Source organism: Grus americana, chromosome 1 (genome assembly GCF_028858705.1).
Source record: "Grus americana isolate bGruAme1 chromosome 1, bGruAme1.mat, whole genome shotgun sequence".
Taxonomy (NCBI): domain Eukaryota; kingdom Metazoa; phylum Chordata; class Aves; order Gruiformes; family Gruidae; genus Grus; species Grus americana.
The window spans coordinates 16,121,108-16,142,020 of NC_072852.1; the positions used below are offsets into that span (position 1 = coordinate 16,121,108).

Here is a 20,913-nt window from a genome sequence, read left to right on the forward strand (position 1 = left end):
TATCCACCTGCAGCCCATGGAGGACCCCACACCAGAGCAGGTGGAGACACCTGAAGGAGGCTGTGACCCTGTGGGAAGCCCGTGCTGGAGCAGGTTTACTGGCAGGACTTGTGACCCCATGGGGGACCCACACTGGAGCAGTCTGTTCCTGAAGGACTGCACCCCATGGAAGGGACCCACACTGGAGCAGTTGGTGAAGAACTGCAGCCCATGGGAAGGACTCAGTCTGGAGAAGTTGGTGGAGGACTGTCTCCCATGGGAGGGACCCCAGGCTGGAGCAGCGGAAGAGTGTGAGGAATCCTCCCCCTGAGGAGGAAGGAGTGGCAGAGACCAGGTGTGACAAACTGACCACAACCCCCATTCCCCGTCCCCCTGTGCCACTGGCAGGGAGGAGGGAGAGACATCGGGAGTGAAGTTGAGCCCAGGAAGAAGGGAGGGGTGGGGGAGGTGTTCTAAGACTTGTGTTTTTTTCTCATTAGTCTGATTTAATTGGTAATAAATTTAATTAATTTCCCCAAGTCAAGTCTGTTTTGCCCGTGATGGTAATTGATGAATGATCTCTCCCTGTCCTTATCTCGACCCATGAGCCTTTCATTATATTTTCTCTCCCCTGTCCAGCTGAGGAGGGCAGTGATGGAGCAGCCTTGGTGGGCACCTGGCCTCCAGCCTGGGTCAACCCAGCACAGTGGGAAACTTTTGATTCAGTCACTGAGACTTTGTTACGCCCCAATTTTGTTTCAGTCAAAAACCTCAAGTTTCTACTAGATCTTTAGTTTGCAAGTTAGGTCTGCTAAAAATTGGAAGGGGGAAATCTTTGGAATTGTAAACAATGTCATAGAAACAGTACGTTCTCAAAATAATAGGATGTTCCTTCTTTTAATGAGGTTAGGTCTTCACATCTTTCCCTGAAATTACACGAAAAGAGCTACGAGACCACGCTGTTCTTCAGCTGAAAAGGGTATACCTTTAAGGTAACAAAGCCAGTAATCAAGATTTGGTGAGCAATGGAAGGTTGGACCTGAATGGTAAATAAATAAAAAGACTGGACTACTTTACTTTTCAAACCATAACTGAGAGGAGTCCATAAAATTCTTGATGAAACTAATATTTGAAAGTTACATATGTGAGTCGGGAGACAAAAACTGCTCCTGTGAAAACAGCCTATTTTTAAAGCTGTTGCCTATGTGCAAGAATTAAATCCTACTCTACACTACTCACTACTGTGTAATACATAGAGCACACCTTCACTAGTCTTTCAGGCAAGGCAGAAACAACAGTTAGAGGAATGCTGGCTCCCATCCAGGACCTGAACAAAGATTAGACTTCAGTCTTCTTTTCAAAGCTATTTGGTTAGATTTTTTTTAACCTGAACTGGCTCACACTTTAATTAGAAATGAACAGGATAAAATTGGTTATTAAGTTCAAGATTTGAACAACCAGTATTTACTTGAGGAATTACAACAAAGTTGTGTACACAATCTCATTTTTCAATTATTTTATACTCCTGAATTTGCCAGGCCTCATTTTCCAGTCCTTAGCTCTTGTCATTTCTTTCTCTGCTAATGAAAGAGCCCTTCTGCGACCCTTTATTTTCTCCCCATGAATGCACTTCTACAGTCTTAATCTTCAAGAAAAAGAGCACATTTAATCTCCTACTGTGACATGTATAATTGCATTTATTCACAAGTATCCACAAAACTACGTTTTTATGTGTACAGCCCAATTCCCTGTACCAATTGCAGAAGTACAGATTTGCCTGATGGAGCTGCGTGAATGCTAGAACAGAAACAACATTGGTAAAGCAATCCCAGCATGGATGCAGTCCAATTCCAACACTTCACGGAAATTTTGTACCATATTTTCATATTTGTAAAAATCGAGATCATACTTTTCTCAAAAAAAAAAAATTTAAAAAGCATGTTATGCGTTCCTGTTGAACATTCAAGGTGCCCTGCCCATTCACAGCTGCTTCTCCTCCAGTAGTCTGCCTTAATCTGAGGTGTAAACCCATAGAAAACTACCACCACCTTACTTACCTCTCTCCCTCTCTTCCAGCTCCCCTAGTAACAAAATTATCTACGAAGAATGTAGAGCAACTGTGAGGTGAGGAGAAGATAGCTTATTTAAATACTTAAGTGAACAATACCTTAAGGGAGATTCAAGTCATCTAAATTGTACATTATGCACATAAAATAAATCTATATTGAATCTACACAAGTTATTTAATCAAAACACACAAATTTGTTTGACAACACATATTTTCCATAAAAATGTAGTTTACTATTATTAATTCGGCTTTACAGTCCTGAACTCTTCTTTCAAGTTAATTCAACTTCGCTACTATTTTTCTACAGCAGCTTTGTGTCTAACCAACTGTGATTTCAACAGAAATACCGTTTCTCCTTCTGAATGTTGGAACAACACAAGTTGGACTTTCCCCTTCCCCATTCAGTAAGGACTTACAAACAAATGGCTCTGGAAGTTAGTACATTTGTGTAACATCCTCCTTAGTTATTGCTGAATTACAAGGTATCCTTACTTTATGGAAGAACAAATTAACCTTGCCTCCAAAATTAAAGCAAGAGCATTTCCTGAAAAATCCTCCTATTCCAAATCTTTATGAACAATCTGGAAACCTGTATATTAATAAGATTAAAGACACCATGATAGGTGCCTTTCTGGTTCCTGCCAGCCATGGATTTTTCTGTAATATTTTAAATGTATGATATCTATACTCTACACTTGCAATGCATTCAGTTGTGTTTATACATTATTTTCCCATTGTAGTTGTCTTTGTTTTGTCACTGCATTAGAACAGGCCTTTAGCCAGGACTACCCTCTTTCCTGATTGTCAAAAAGCCAGTATTTCACAATCTAATAGTCTTCTCAGTAAGCTTTCAACTTTCAAGTTTGTCTAAATATGTTTGTCCAAACTACTGAACAGAAAATCCTCTGCACTGGAAAATTAACTCTTTCAAAAATAAAACATTAAACACTGGGTCTATTCTCAGTTTGTCCTATGCATCACAACTTGCCACTCTGGCAACAAGTGACTTCCAAATTCAATGAGTTTGTTTATTATAAGAGAATCCAGAATAATGCTTCTCCTTGTTGATAATTCCTGTGTTAGAAATTGGTGATTTTTTTACCACTAGCCATAGAAGACAAATAGTCTAGGATCCCAGCACCATTCTTCCACACATCTCAGAAACATGCTTCCATTTTTCTGGTTTAATTCAGTGGGTTGTAAAAGTCACATCTTTTGGATTTTGTTAGCTGGTTCTCTGATCTATATGCATTTACAGATACTTCTACTGTAACTTCTCATTCTGTTACCCCTAATGAAATTTTCCAAACATGATTTGCTACCACCATTTGATCTTCTGGTGCACATTCTAATCAAATGCTCACTTCTCTTCTTTGGTGATCACAAGTTACCTGTCCATTTCATCCATTTCTATTCTCTCTCACTCTGACTATTTCTGAATGATTGTTCAAAAAGAAAAAAAAATCTGTTTTCTCAGACACACAACTCTGAAGTGTTATTTCTGAACTAATCGTGTTCTTCTTCAGTACAACCACCAGGTTATGCACTAATAAACGCTTCAGTCCCAGCAGAAAGAAAAAGATCAATATTATGAACTGCTTCACAGTGCTGTTTCCTTGATCACTAAACAACGGATTTCACCATTGGCCATAGATAAACAAGAGGAAGCACACATCCTCCTGGCTACCCTCAGCCAACTCCCCTAGAAAAAATACGTGTGACATTTCTCCACACCTTCCCATGGGGAAGTGATTATCTATTGAACTCAAACCACTGAGTCTGATAACCTTAGAGATCATTACTCCAGTTCTGGGAGAACTAGCCTGCAGCTTACTATTGAATTTCCAAGTACGTAAATGCTCAGGAAAGGAAGAGGAGAACAAAGTTATAAATGCCAGTTCTTACTAGAGCTTCAGACAGTCCTCATACAGACCTGCCTGAAATGTAAAATTGCCATTTCCTTGTAGAACCTCCACACAGAGCAGAACAGATGATTGGATCCACACTATTTCAGATGCATCATTCTAGCTGTAAATGGTGTCAAACTCTACAGAACTCCATTTTTCCATACTAGTTGTTAGTATCACTGACTTGTTTGTTTATAATAGGTACTCTGAGTCCTAACTCTTAACTGTTTACTTGAACTTTTATACCTATTGAAATACAGTGAGAATACATCACCACTAGATTTCAAGATAACATCTCTCTGCTTTGCTGATATCCCCGAGTTCACTTATTATTTTAAATTTTGTAATCCAACTTGCTTTTCTCTATACGAACATATAGACATCTGAGGTGATACTTGTTTCTTTGTTTATATAACATGTAGAAGACACTACAAATTCTTTTCAAGCTCTTGCCAGCTATTCTTATTCTCTACAATGTATTGATAATTTACAAGATGCAAAAGGATAATCTTTCAGAGATTCACAGCTAACCTCTGTCTCTCTTCCCTTCTCTCTCAGCCAAAAATAATTCTTTTAAATTCTTTTCTTATCTTCAGTGTGCACCATTTTATCTCTTTTTTTTTAACTAATACAGACTTTTAAAGTCAGTGCACAAAAAATTATCCAATTCAAAGGCAGACAGAGCTTGCAGATATCTTTGGGTCTTGATAATTTTTGTATGTCACCTGGAAACAGAAACCCATAGCTTTCATTTCTACTTTTAATTATGTAGTTCTATTAAAAAAGAATGACTACCCAGTAACAGAATATTTTGTCTCAAAACACAAAGATGCCCTAAGATCTGTACTATTTACACAATCATAACTGTTTCAAAGCAATTATAAAGTAAAAAAACCCCTCTGACGTTGTATTTATCCTGTATTTGGCTAAACACAAACCTTCACAGCTACAAGATTATCTATGTTACTGGTTCTTCAAAATCCTTTCATATCTCTGCTCTCATGACACACCCTAGCTAACAAACACAAAAAACCATACTGTTCAAACACTTAAAATGACCAAGGAGTAAGGCAAAAACAAGGTCCAAACATCCTTACCAGCTGGGATACCACCCTTCTGGTGAGGAACAAGTATTCTGTAACAGCAAAACAGAAACAGGTTTGCTATAATTCCTCTCTGCTCTATAGGGATACTTTGAGAAAAGAGCAGAAGGGGAAATTTGTAATTAAAGAAACAGAATATAAGTACAGTTTTCAGATTTTAGAGTCACATATTTAAATTCACTAATTGCAAAACAGACAAAAAAAACTGGAAAAAAACCACCTTATTAGGCCTGGTCTTTACATTTAGGCTCATTAATGAGAAAAGATAGGATACTGTAATTACCAAGACCACCTTCTACAACTTCCATCTTCCATCACTTCTGTTCTTCATTTCCAGCCAGTTCCTCTTTCAAAATTCCTAACCCCTCTGCTTCAGCCTTACCCAGGCGGGACTACAAACAATATATCCTCTGGCTCTCAAAGCCCCAGACCATCCGATACATTACCAAAGCAGATGGAAAAAACTGTAGTTTCATTTTTTTTAAGAAATAAGAAGTACTGGCTTAATCTCAAACACAGAACTGAATGTACTACCAAGGCAAACACTATTCATGCCTCACGCACATGCCAGTACATGAGAGAGTTTAAACGCATATTAACTTATCAGCTGCATGACTGCTGCTGTCCTGACAATAATTCCAGCAGAAAACACTTTTTGGTAGTCCATCACATCCCTCCTCCCCTTCCTTAGTTCTTGCCCACGATCTTTTCTTTCCCACTGGAGTCCTCTGAACTGTTAGAAGCAAATAAATCAGGAGCTATCAGGCCCCAGATTTTACTCTGTACCTGCTGAAGCCTAGCTCAATGTAATACTGGCCTACAACCAAAACTTCGATACATTAGATCATGACAATAATAATCATAATTGATATTAATAATGACATAGTAGCAATCAGATTCAGAGTAACAGGTGACAAGGAGGTTGAAAGAGCAAAGCCTTCCAGAAATGTAAGGAACAAAAGGTGTGAACATCTGTAACTGGGAGCAAGAAAGAGCAAAAGATAGAAAATGGTCTTTGATGGGCCTGGAATCAGGATAAAAACTGTCAGAAATACTCCATGTGCTACAGCAAAGGCAACTTGAACACACTGTCATTAACTTCTGGCACAGCCTTGCTAATGGGACATCAATAACATACCTCTCAGGAACAGGTCAACACCTCAAGACAGAAAGCAGAGTACTAAATCCATTTTAAAATACCTGATACACAGCCCTTTGACAAGGTCTATATACTTGAGACTAAAATTACCAAATGCTTAATAATATACTAAAATCAAATTCTTCAAGTAGTTATAACTAAAAAACTAATCTCATCAAAACCAGAAAGCGGCTTAATGCTAACATGAAAAAATAGTTTCATAATTCACTCAACATGGCAAATTTGAAACATGTTTATGGTCATTTAAAGGAAATTAGTCATCAAGAAAACTCAACATTACAATTATACCTGGATTAATTTTCTAGAAAACTAAATTTCAAGAGATCAGAATAGTTATGACTTTGGAAAACAGTGACACAGCAATGAAGCCACATTAACAGAAACCAAACTTTTAAAAAACCTGAGGAAATGTAAATTCAAGACCTACTAACTTAAAGGTTATGCTGAAAAACAAAATTCCAACAGGATATTTTTTTCTTGTATCAATTCAAACTTAGTCTTTTTTCTCATGTGCCTGTAATTATTCAGTGTCTTCTATTGAAAATGGGTAGAAAAAGAATGCATGCCAGAGATTAAGTAAAACATACCAACTATTTACATAAAATGCTCTGTATAACGTAAAGTTTCCAAGCTAGTAATCCTAATCACAGCAAAACACAATTTGATGGCAAAATCTATACGTTCTGTCTGCCTTGTTCAAAGAGGATAAAGAGATCTTACGCTATTCGTCTCTTACTAATGAAAAAGTATATTAAGTTTTGCAAGTCATTTTGTTACATGTACATTGATTCAGTATCTTAATGTGAATAGGTCAAATAAATGAACTTGTTACATACGATAAAGATATTTCTTTCTTCACTTCAAAAGCCGACAAGAAATAAATTAAAATCCACAGCAGCTCCTTAACTCTGCATAAAAGGTAAAGATGGAATAAAATAAGATTGTCTAGAACAACATTGTTGTATGCATAACTGAAACAAAGAAAATAAGTGGGTGGTACAGCAATTACAGAAGAGCACAAGGACTAGCTTCTACACTCATTACACAAAATATTTGGTTGTACAGCATAATTCATGAAATAACACGACTCAGCAGAAGCCTGAATAGCTCTTCCTTTAACGTTAATTTACAATAAATCAAGTAGTGACTTTGGCAAACATGAAGCCAGGAACAATACTAAGAAAATAACAAGATCTTCTTAGTAACCAAGAGGATTTTTTGTTAGCACTAACTACCCATAGCTTTCATGAACCTCCTTTCCTTGAAAAGACAGATCAAATAATAAAACCAGAATCTTTCTAAACGTAGTAAATTGAAGCATTACAAACCTGCTTTTTTTTCTTTTTCTTTATCAATGTATAAAATAACAACTTCAATTGCCTCTGTTGTATGAATGTAAGCTGAATGGTTCTATCAACATTATCACATTAAAAATAAAGAATAATTATTTTGCAATATATCTGTCACAGAATGACCAGTATTATGCATGGCAAACACAGTATCTGTTATATATATATTTATTATATATTATACAACTATTTTGTGATTAAGTACACTATTAACCATACACAGTTAATCACAATATAACTAGAGCAACAGGCCATCACTTTCCATTTTTACCAGAGACGCTGAAGAAAAGCAGTTTGGACAGTGTATTCTATATGGATTTCACATGTGACACTGGCTTCATGTGAAGAACTTCTCATTATTTTTAAAATTTTTCATAAGTCTGATTTTGGAAAAATTAAGCTTTTATATAAAAATGAGTTCTCAGTTTCCAGACAGTTCAAGACTCTTTGTTTTAATATTATATATATATATAATATATAGTGTGTGTATATATATATTTGTATTATATAATATATATAATACAAATATTAAGGTTTTTAAATTATTTATATATCTCCTTGACCTTTCCACTAGAGAAGGTTTTTTGGCTTGGAATACTACAAATAAAACTTTGCACAACAACTTTTTGCAAAATCTTCCATTTTATGCTAACAGAGCCTCAGGAAAAACAAAACAAAACAAAAAACTCAACAAAAGGAACAACATGAAACTGAAGAACATGGAGATTTCACATCAACTACAGAAAGGTACAGCATATTTTAGCCCAAACAATTTCAGTGAGGATCTGGTAGTGTTACTGCTAACACCACCAGGGACAGAAGAAAAATGTTTTAGCAAGATATTTACACTTACTATGGATGCAGATGTACCACCTGAAGCAGTGACATTCAAAAATAATGCAGATCGCTCTGAGCCAGTAATGCAATTCAGTCATTCTCAGCAGGACTAATTACCCCAGGCAAAGCATCATGCTAGCATGGCCATGTAATTTCTATTAATCAAATCAGTTCAGTTACCCCTTCAGAACAGTGCATTGTGTTACACAGACATATGCTATATTATTTTAGAGGACACTAGGTCTTGCACAAGGCAGCAAATTGTACTGCATCTAAATCCCTAAGCACAAGTGCCATGAAAACTTTTCCCTCCAGATTGATGTGTGTGGATACTTATGAAAGACTGCACGCAGCAATATTAATATCAACAAATCTGTCTGCTCTGTATACTAGCAGTGAAAGACCTCACTGACATGACAGTAACTGAGTCCTTCCTCACTTTAATTGCAGTTTGAGTCAACAAAAGATCTGGCTTGGCAATCATACAGTCTAAATTTCTGCTTGGAATAGAAAAAAAATTAAGTTAATCCTTGAATATGATATGGGAAGAAGGCAGCAGTGGATGATAGCTACCATCATATCTATGGCAGGTGCTCATACAGCTTACCATTGCAAATTTAGTAATACTTGTGTACAGATACATATCACATTTAATGTTACTTCAAAAACTGCAGCAGTTAAAATGAAATAGTTTCTATACAACAATATTTAACCTGAAGGACAAATATTACAATCAGCCAATCTGCAATCACTTCAGAATAAGTCTGTCTGGTTTAGTCAGATTATTTATACTGTTTTAATACTCAATTAATAAGGCATACTGTGGAAACAACAGGTACAGATAATTCCAACTTGCAATAGATATGGATGAAATAATCACTACAAAACAAACAAGTATGAACACTTACTACTAAAATGAGTTATTTAACTTTTCAACAAATTAGAACTGTTGTTCCCTGAATACTGACTAGTAGTGCTTAGCATTTTGATAAACACCCAACAATATTCATCATTGTTCCCAAGTATTAATCGTGACCAGCAGGTCGAGGGAGGTGATCCTGCCCCTCTACTCCACTCTCGTGAGACCCCACCTGGAGTACTGCATCCAGCTCTGGGGGCCCCAGTACAGGAGAGACATGGAGCTGTTGGAGCAAGTCCAGAGGAGGCCACGAAGCTGATCAGAGGGCTGGAGCACCTTTCCTATGAGGACAGGCTGAGAGAGTTGGGGTTGTTCAGCCTGGAGAAAAGGCGGCTCTGGGAGACCTTAGAGCAGCCTTCCAGTATCTGAAGGGGCCTACAAGAAAGCTGGAGAGGGACTGTTTACAAGGGCATGGGGTGACAGGACAAGGGGTAATAGGTTTAAACTAAAAGAAGATAGATTTAGACTGGACATAAGGAACCATTTTTTTTTTTTTACTATGAGGGTGGTGAGGCACTGGAACAGGTTGCCCACAGAAGTTGTGGATGCCCTCTCCCTGGAAGTGTTCAAGGCCAGGTTGGATGGGGTTTTGGGCAACCTGATCTAGTTGAAGATGTCCCTGCTCATTGCAGGGGGGTTGGACTAGATGACCTTTAAAGGTCCCTTCCAACCCAAACTATTCTATGCTTATATGATTAAAAACTTACAGGAGTAAATTAACATCTTTCTTAAAAAAAGTTGGGTCAGTGAAAAATGGATAGCTTGCCTTCTGTCCTCGCAAAGGGAAAAAAAAAAAAATTATATTCACACAGTCAGTACCACCTTCCTTCTGCTCACTGCATTCTCCTAGAGAATATTGACATAACAGTTTTGAGGGTCAATTTTTGCAGCACTCCAGTAACATGATGAACTGTGTGAAATTAACTTGAATGTCAGTCACACAGTGAGTAACCAGAAGAGAAGTAATTGTGTCAGAAGGGTGAGCTGAAGGTCTTGGAGGAGATTTATCTACTATTTCATCTGAAGGAGTGATAAGAAGAGGCTGAACTAAAGTGATGGCACGAATTTTTCAGTCACACTGTCCTGATATTCCAAGAGGTATCTGAGCACAATGCCCAACAAACCAACTTGTGGGAAGCAAATTTTACATCAAGTAGTCCAGTTTATAAAAAAAAAATTCAAAAAACCCAAACCCAAAACTTCCCTATAATGTATTTTCTGTTAACAGAGTTGGTGGGGGGAGCATCGCTGAGAGAAACAACGGACTGGTAGCAGGTAACCTTACTCAGTCCTCCTGCTTCAACACAAAACCACCTGTATGTGAACTATTCCTGATACATGCTTTGACTAAACTGCTTTTAAAAAAAGCTTCAAATACTGACTTCACAGCTCCCCTGAAATTACTATTACTGGCAGAAACCTCTCCTAACATTTTAGATAAAAATGTTCTTTGCTTCATTTAGGATCCATTATTTACTGTTTTGATCACAGTGGATATGGAGAGCCATTTACTCCCTTCTCATTTGAAAAACTTTTATTTGTCTGAAGAATGCTACTCTGCCTCTCAGACCACTGTTCTCCAAACCAAAGAGCCACACACTTTTAGTTCCTCTGCCCACTGCCCATCCTCAAGACCTTCAGCCATCATTACTGCTGTACTTAGGACTTTCTCCAATTAACCTACATCTTCCTTGAATGAGGTGCCTCAAAAGGGACTTGATACTCCAGCCGAAGCATGAACAAAAGATTTGTTTCGAGTGCTTTGCACACAACACCCTTCCTTATAAAGAGCAATAGAAATTTCATTGCCAACAATGTCGCACTGCTACGAAACCAATGAACAAGTGGCTTGCACTCAACTTGTGAGGAACTATCAAGCCTCTCTGCAGAACTGCTGTCCACACAGTCATTTCTCCTATTCCTGCTGTTAAGTACAACTATTTATTGCTAGGACTTTGCACTTGTCTGGAAGAGAAATTAAATCCGTTCCACTAAGACATATCTCCAATTTGCTAAGAATATTCTTCATTCTAATCCTGTTTCCCAACATACTTTCCATTCTTCTCTGCTTGATTATTACTTGTAAATTTAATAAGGATATACCATATTACATCACTCAAATCATTAATGAAAACATGAGCCAGCTGCAGAACACATTTCAACAAAACTCCACCTGATATATTGCTGGGCAACAGTGAACAACTGATGACAACTTCTGGGGTATGGCCTTCTCAAAACTTCTGCACTCACTGCACAACATTTTCATCTGGATTATATTGCTGATCCTACTAGTGTGACAAGGTGTCAAATCAAATTATAAGACAGTCATTGATCTCTCTAGTTCTAAGACCCAACAAAAAAAATGTGGATGGTTAAACAGGATTCATTCTGATAAATCTATGTGGCCTACTATTTAAAAGCATTTTTATATTCCAGAGTCCTACAAATAGTTTATTTGTTCTGGAGTTCCTTTGCTTAAGGAAGTCAAGTTAGTTTGAGTTGTCTAAATAAAATAGGAACCAATGAGTTGTATTTTCAATAAAGCAAGCTCTCCCATCTTCTGGAATCTCATCTCTCTTCCCAGGAGTTCCCAGAGATAACCACCAAGAACAATGAGATTACTCTGAAAAGCAGTTGAGATACATTAGGATGAATATACATATTGTTTTATTTGGGTTTATAAATATTTATATAAACATACATGCATATGCATACAAAGGAACACACTCTCCTTTCTATAGGATAGGTCCATGTTTTAACAGCAACAGAGAAAAAGAAGAAAAAAATAGATTTCTTAGGTTTAAAATATTTGAAAATATTTTGCTCTATTTAATATCATAAGTAATTTCAAAAATGGGGAAAACACAGACCATGTGACATTACTACAACACATAGCTACAAGAGCTAAGTGTAAAAATAAACAGTGAATTTTCACAAAGAAATTTAATTCTCTCCCTCTATCAAGCATTATTTTGTATACTGTAGGACACAAACTGGGTAACAAGATGTAACACTATAGATAACTTCACAATCTTTACAACGGTGTTCCCTCTCAGTAGAAACTCCAGGGTACTACATGTAGCAGGAATACTAGAAAAGCACACTGAAGCAGAGAAACCTCAATACTGGACAAGACAAGGTCCCACCAATGCAACCCCCATTAAGGCAGGCAGACAAGAAGTCATTTTCCTCCTCCCGTTTCCTCCAATTGTTACTCTAACAGACATATTGGCTATAGCCAGGCTTTATCTTGTTAAAATGATATCATGACGCATCTTGTTTGCCTTAGAAAGGCGCTACGTCCAATTTTTTACTAGCTTCCACAAGAGATTTTTTCAGGTCCGAGATCACGGTCACCTTTGTGTAGATGTCCCTAGTTCTGGAGTGCACTTTAGAAAACAGGGCTATCAATGCCTACACGAGGGCAGCTACAGAGGCCTTCCAAGCATAGCCAAAGAACTTCTTTCAAATTATATTTCACCAAGTATCATGCATATCCTCACTAGTTTCAGTTTTCTCCGTCCGAGCTACACTTCTTTACAAGTATCATCAAAATTGAGCTTTATTTCTTTGAATTTCCCTTAAGTCTTCCACTGGCATGTTAAGGCTAAATAACTGCCATGTGTAAGCTTTGCTCCCTCTTTCTAAAGAACACGATGTGTATGTAGGGTTTTCTCCATTTTAGCTAGACTTCCGTAACTGACAATATTTTGCCTTTTCTCTCAAATTATCTAGCTTTAAAGCAAGGTCATAGTCTCATCTTCCCGCAGCCTCTCTTCCCTAAGTTACGTGGAAGGTAGTACCATCCTGGAGCAACTTCGATATTGAAGACACCCAAAACTGTACTTCAATAGACTCCTTCCCCTTCATTTTACGGCTGCACAGCTTAGTCACAGACTAACTCTGAGTTTACAAAAGAGCAAAATTATGGCTGCTGTGAGACCCTGCCTACAAGTATTATACGCTCACAAGATCATTCAAGCACATAAATTCACTTGCTGTGAAATAAATTATAATATAACCATATATAGAGACTAGGAGTTTATTATAATTAAAAGAAGTCTAGACATTTATATGAATAATGATGACATCAGTTATAGGTATTTAACAAGCGAAAGATATAAATCCTTTGTTGTCCACAGCTAGCTCTGTAACTGATAGATGGAATTAACAACCTGTCCAGAGTCAAGCTAGCCATTCGCTGCATGACTGAGAATTTTTTCACCTTTAGCTGATCAGTTACTGGCCACTGTTACTGACAGAAATTTCTGCATACCCACAAAGAGGACAGTATATTTTTTAATACCTGCAGAATTTCTTCTGTGAAAGGGAACTGTATATAGGGTACCATTTTCTTGTCTCATTCTATTGTTCAAACTGGATTAGGAATGTTTCTTTTTCACTTTATAAAATATTTGTATTAAAATATCACCAGGAAGCATAGTCAGGGCACATAATTCACTGCATTAGGCACTGTGTGACATCTGAATATGCCACTTGCTTTACCTATCCATAAACTGAATTGGATTCCTATCCATACACTGAATTGGATTATACCATATGAAGAATCATCACCAGACAAGCAGCTAACAGCTTATTCAACGGATTACCACAGCTCTGTTTCTACTTTGCTAGAGAACCCAAAGAAGTGTGTTGGGAGGGAGGAGTTGAAAAAGAAAGTTGAAGAAAGTTTGGGGGGTTTATATACATATACATACACATCACATCTAATCTCTAAAAATTACATAGGGAATTCGGTTTTTCTTCTTAGTGTGCCAAAGCAGGAAGTTAACTTCAAAGAATGTGAAAAGTCCAACACTGAGGAATTTTAGATCTACTTTAGCTTTAAGGAGAGAGCCCAATGAAAATATTACCAAATGTTTTCAGAATAAAGTTCCTAAAATCATCCACTGAAGCTGGAGATCTGCAGACTAATAGCTATTGTTTCTTGCAGTTCCTCTGATTGACCCATATTTCTATCTAATGCCAAGATTTTATATTTTTATCATCACTGCAAAATAAACTTCCAAAACACATCTAAGTAAAAGCTGTAAGTGAACTAACATAGATTTGCTGAAGAAATATATGTTGAATACATATACCTAAACAGGCACACACACATTCGTGTCCCCCAAACATACACAGAGTATAGCAGTACATAAAAATAAATGGCCAATCATCCCAAGATTCCACCCGGAATAACCTATAAGCAATAAAAGGTATATTATACCATAGAAAGTGCAAAGCTTTTGCGGTAATATCACAGTGTGCTGATTTCAACAAAGCAGAAATTATATTGCACCACACATACAACAGAAAGGTAACAAACAATGGGAAGAATTTTTCCCTGAAAGAGAGCCGAAAGGGATATTCAGAAATATCTGGCTAAAAACACAAATTACTATTAATCTTGGCCATGATCCCCAACTCAAGAGCAAGCCTCCATGATGCAGAGCTCCCTATCCAATACCAGCCTTTCACATCACTCACGTCTACCACCTATTTACTAGCATCAGATGTTGTAGTACCTCCCAAGTCCTCCCAAAGCTTTCGTATCTCACCACCGAACAACCAGTGCCCGGTGTCTGTTCCCCACGTCTCCCACCCTCCCGACGCCACAGAGCACTACATCACCGTTCCCACCTTTCTGAAGCACAGCATTTCTACAACCTCACCCCAGGTCACCACAGCCTCACTGCTCTCCTGCTCCACGCCACTATCACCTCCCCCTTCCAGATCTCCCACACATCCCAACACTTTCCAAAACCAGAAGCACAGCATGGTGCTTCCCCAGCCATACCCCAAAATCCAGCCTCCCTGCAACACACCACCTTCCCACCGTCTCCCACTGTGGTAGCCTGAACCATGCCGACTCAGTGGGATGTTCCCATCCACTCGGGTGCTGGGCATTGTGGCCAGCTGGGAGGCAATAAGAATTCAGACCAGCCAAGGTGGGCAGTGGAGGAGAACAGATAGCCAAAAGATGAGGGAGGGATGCAGATGAAGAGGTAAGAGAAAAGAAATGAAAAGAGAAGGAGAGAAAAAATGACAGCAGACAAGGGATTTTACCTGGCCACAAACCATCCAGAATTAAGGATTAATTAAGGATTAAATTAAGGACCACAAGCCTTCGATCCCCCTACCATGGACTGTAGGATGAAACTCAAAAGAGCTTCCTATGGGGAAATGTTTCCCCTCATCTTTAACAATAATAAATACTTATACTTTTCTAAGCTTCAGGAAAAGACCGAGTATTTGAAAACAAGAAACTCAAAAGATTGTGACACCTTAACAGAAGAAAGTGGAAGCTCTTTTTTAAAACGTTGAAAGAAAAGAAAAAACAAAAGAGAAAGAAGAGAAATAAAAGGCATTTTATTTAAAAGAAAGAAACCCAAAAAACTACACAAGATAAACATCTCAGATTTTACCATAAAATTGCACTAATTATTTAAATAGGACCTAACATTCAGATTAATCCTACAAGACTTATAATTCAGGTAGTTAAAAAACAATATTACTTTATATATCCTGAAGATGTCAGAGGAGACCAAAATGGAAAGAAAATTAAAAATTAGAAAAAATAGAAAATTAGAAAAAATATTCTAGCTTAGAATGCTACAATTGCTTAAGTACTTCAGTCAAACTGCTATACTAAATAAATACAAAAACTTTCCATTTGCAACGTAGCATCTGCTAATTATAAGACTAAGTCATTGTCTAATAATTTTTTGATTACATGGTATAAAACGAGCAGTAGTGACAAATATGCACAATAAACCTCAGGATGATTCTGAATGTTTGATAGTTCAGTCCTCCCACAACCTATTTTTGGAAGCCAAAATTTGAATACCATTAAACCAAAGGAGAATCAGCTGGCAAGATACCATATACAACACCAACGACTGATCTGCAGGGCTAACGGGATGCTCCTCACTGCATCCTGCAGCACAGAGTGGAAGTACGCAAGCTAGCTCAAGTACAGAAAACAACCTAGCAACATAATGTGAGCTTCGTGAGAAATATTTCATCATTCTTTCTAGAAGCCAATAAAAGACAGGGTAAATTAGTCACTATTGCAGCAGAATGCTTCTAGTACCTGAATTAGGTTAGGTATCTGTATATCGTATGGCTTTCATAAAGGTCACAGGGCCAATAATTCTCTTTTAGGGCATAAACTGTAATTCAAACTATGCCTTATTGTAGTGCAATGTCTTCCAAAAGCTAAATATCTAGCTGCTGTCTCTGAAGGCATTTTATACAAATACAAACCAATAAGAAATTAATTGCTTCACAAAAACATTGTTGCCCAAAAGAACACAAGTTATTACCATAGAATTTTCATGTTATTAAATACCTTTATCTACAGAAGTCATATGAAAAAGTTGAAGGTACTAATGAGTTCTGTCCATACCATTTCTCAAGTAGGAAGCAGACAGTAAGAACTACAGTAAAAAGTTTTGGGGGTTACTTTAAGTCAAACACTAGTGTGAGTCATACGAGCGCAAGCTAAAAACACCTCTAAAAGTAACTAAGAAGGACTCACCAAGTTCATTGAGACTCTGGGCAGCTTTTGTTATCTCTCTGCTTCCTCCTTGCAGTTGTCCTTGAAGCCTCTTACTGAGATACAAGATGCGTATTATCCTCCGCAACAAGTCACAGGCAGCCTCCAGAGAAATCATAACATTAGGGGATATTATCAGTACATTATGATCACATAATATTAGGCCTCAAATATGGAAATACTTTAACCAAAAAAGGAAATATGAACATGAATAAAACCAAGGAACTTTTCAACACTGAAATCCCTTTGTTCAGGATTTTTTTAACATGGTTTTATGCAATATAGACCAATACTTCCAAAAGCTGGTAATTACATTCACAGGGCTACTGAGATTATGCTGTCATTACTATTAAAAAAAAAATAAAGGAAACTCAGAACCCTATGACAGAGACATGTTCACTTTCTAACTAGAAGTGAGCCTTATTTTACATTGTGCATCTATCCTCAATATTCCCCCCCCTCTGTAAGCTTTAGTAAAATTAAGAAGTTGGCCTTGCCAATCAAATACTGATCCAAAATAAGCAAAATGGCAGAACTTACTTCAGAGGACAATAGAACTTAAAGGCTAAATCATTATTACAGATACTGACTCTTATGCTAGGAATATATGTAAAAACTCATTTTCAGCAAAACTTTCATAAGGTCAGTCACCTTCATTCAGCCAACTGTTAGTTCACATCCTTTCATAGGTTTATTAAAATATACGGCATTCTTGGCTAAAAATTAAGAAGACAGGTGCATATGTAAATTTTCAGGAAACATATTTGTGTATGTTTTTGTTAGCACCAATTTAGACAAAAGGCATTGCTGACATCAGAATCAGCCATTAGAGTTTCATTACGTTTCACTCAAACAGTATCTTGAAACAGGTTTTCTCCTTTCACGCAGAAAATAATAGAGACAGAGAAACAGTAAGAGTTACATTGAGTGTAGAGTTTCTCTGAGGCTGGATTGGGTCAGTGGGGCTAGGAGGTACATGCAATGGGAACAGCAACATTCTGGAGTGGGTAACAGCTAAACTAGAATTCAGAAATGCAATTCAGGGGAATGTAAAAAAGTATGTGGATTTCAGTACGTTCACAGGTACAGTCCAACATCTGCAATCAGATTAACAAGGGAGCTGAATGAGAAATTTGGAATGAGGAAGACAGTCATTCTGAGTATTTCCCTGGTACTGAAGACAAAGCCTCCTGAAATATTTATTTTATGGATATCAAAATTAAATTAAAATTACTTTAAAAAATATTTAGTATCTTACAGACTTTGAACCCCTTTTTTATACTCAAGTTAATGCCTTGAAAACTAATGTTACAGTGTGTATATGAAAACATACACAAGCGAGTCATTTCAATCAATATTCAGTTGACTGTACAACTTGTCTCTTCCCTATGCCAGCACAAGGCAATCAAAACACAAATATTTATAGTTTAATTTTATTAAACATCTAGACAGAACAAAAAGGAAAAATTAGAAAAAGCCCCACTGAGGCAAATCACTGAAAGCACAATTACTCTCACCGGTTTTGGCTCTGTATCACACAGTCTGAAGTGCAAGTTTCCTAAGCATTCTACGACAACTTAACCACATGATTTCTATTACCATTAGTGAGAAGTAAGTGGGGCTTATCCTACTTTGAGAGATTAACGTATTAGTTTTTATTAATTCATTTCTTTAATTAGAAAAATCTTGATCCACATATCACTTCCATATCTGTGAACTAAATTTCTGCAAGATGAATCAAAAATAGCTTTTTATATAGTGCACTGTGCTTCGCCAAATAAGAGGGCATAGTATTACTACTTTGCTTTCAAATTTAATTACTCTGTAATCCAATTGTGTATCTCTGGCTAATGTTTTTCCCTAGGAATTCAAATTCAGTTATCTTCTGACCCTCTTTTACTTTACATGCCAAAAGATTATTTCTTTTTCATTTGATTGTTGTTCATTATCTCCTACCCCATGAAACAATCTTTTAAAAGGACTATCATATTGAGTAAGAGATGGGAAAGTTACATTTAGATACAAGAGCAAAACCATTTTTAACTTCTGGCCCTGTACGTTAGGAGGAGGAGAAAAATCCAAAGACACTGAAGATGGACTCCTAACTTCACAGTGATTGCTATTGCATTGTGCCCTTGACAAAGATTCTGTTTCACCCAAGTATTTCCATTTACATGAGCTGTTCAACTTAAAAAACTCCCAGTCACTGTAAAATAATGCAATATATGAGAATCACGTAACAGAAATAAAAACTATTATCTAATAGTAGAGTTGTTCACAGATGCTAGATCCTCTAACCTGACCACCTGCATAACAGAAGTCTGAATTAATTCAGGAAACATTCCCTTCCTGAGTTGATATAGTATGCTTTTCTAAAGGAGATGCTTTCATCCAAGAAGGAATTAATTCCACTGTTCAAGTAAGAATTCATATGGAAAAGGCCAGTGGCCTGAGTTAGTCCCAGTGTTTTTTTGTAAAATTAAAAATAAAACCTGATTTTTCTGGAGATTACATGTTAGTTATCTCCTGAAACTTAAAGGAGCATATCAACATAACACACATTATTGCTACAATTCGAGCAATCAAAAAGCCTCTTGCAATTAATCTCATGTTAATTTTAAGAAATGATTAAAGAAAACTTAATTATAAAGAGAGGACCACTTGAAAATGTGCCAGTGTGTAGCTCATATATGCAATTGCATATTTCTGCCAGATCGTAATGTAATTGAACGTCTCTATAACAGAACCCTGAACATGAGACAGTCCACTATCTTCAGACTACATTTACTATTTAGTTACAGCAGCACCAGGATGAAATCTGCTACCTTTGAATATATTAAAGAGAGACTAATTTTAAAATACAGAATTATTATTTTTAAAGAGTTTTAAAAATTTGACTACTATAAAGATTTTTAAACACTGAGATATCTGAAATTAAGAGAACATGTAGAAACACATGGTTAAATAGAGCTGCACAGAAAATAACCCTCTGAAGGACAAACTGTCTACATATTTCAGCTGTTAACTGTTCCCATTTAGCTTGTGATCTACTACGGAGAGACTCAGAAGAGCACAGTATGATTTAAAGCAGGAAGTAAGCTTTGTGAGTCTGCTGCTCCCTTGGGATGCCATGAAGCTCTAAGAGCAGAGCAAGACACAAGCACACAATGAGGTTTAGAATTCAGGACTGCATTTGAAGTTTGATAATAAATTTGCAGTGAGAATGTTTATGAAAAAGCCAGACTATATTAAAAACAATTAAGGATGGCAAAATCCAGCTTTATGCAAGCCAAATATTCCTTCAGTTTGTGAGCAGTCCCACAGCAATCAATGGAGAAGCACTAAAATAATACCATCATGAGTATAAGAGGCCCTTAAATACCACAGTTCAGCAAAACATACCTGCCAACTCCACAGATTTTGACAGAGAGCAACCTCTTTTATCAGTCATCTAGTTTTTTCTACTTATTCTACCACTTGTACATCAACTGATAAAATTAGCAAGTTTGAAAGTGCCCCATGCCACAAGTCTTACATTTGGGAGCAATTTCATGTCATAAGCCCTGCCACTGCCAGGAAGTGAATTGTTTGGGGTGCTGTTGCCCTTCCTTCCTGAACAAACAAGGCAGCCAGGGAAAGAGACACCACAGCAGTGCAGGAGGGTCGAGATTTCAAAGGCCTGTTGACTCAACTCTCCACAAGTCCAGCTTCATCTCATAATTCAGGTGTCCTGACCCTCAACTCCTCCCAGCAGTGTAGTGCCACATAAACCACTTACTATGTATCTGCTAACACAAGAAGGGACAGCAAGCTCTCGTGCTGAGGATGCACTCCCACTGGCAGAAAAGCTGGAGTCATCGTTTCTGTGTTTACACTGAAGTAAGTAAGTGGATTTGGATGCTAGGAAGGGTAGCCTAGCAGGCTCCCCTTACCCTGCACCTCTTTTTTCTTACTTATAGCCAAGAAAAGCCAGATAATAGAAATTCCTTGGCACAGGCTGAGTAATGCTGACCCTGGAAGCATGCTGCTTT

The 20,913-nt window shown here is 37.3% G+C and overlaps 1 protein-coding gene across 3 annotated transcripts in view; it reads right to left on the minus strand.

Moving 5' to 3' along the window:
• The window catches only part of COG5 (component of oligomeric golgi complex 5), a 189,512-nt gene that overhangs the window by 161,656 nt on the left and 6,943 nt on the right, over positions 1–20,913 (minus strand). For 2 of the 3 annotated variants that reach the window (XM_054812742.1, XM_054812749.1), the window contains exon 6: positions 16,865–16,985. In XM_054812742.1, coding sequence (XP_054668717.1) covers positions 16,865–16,985 — 121 coding nt within the window. Of the gene's footprint in view, positions 1–5,340; positions 5,552–16,864; positions 16,986–20,913 lie in introns of those variants that run through there. The other variant, XM_054812758.1, reaches the window with a different exon arrangement.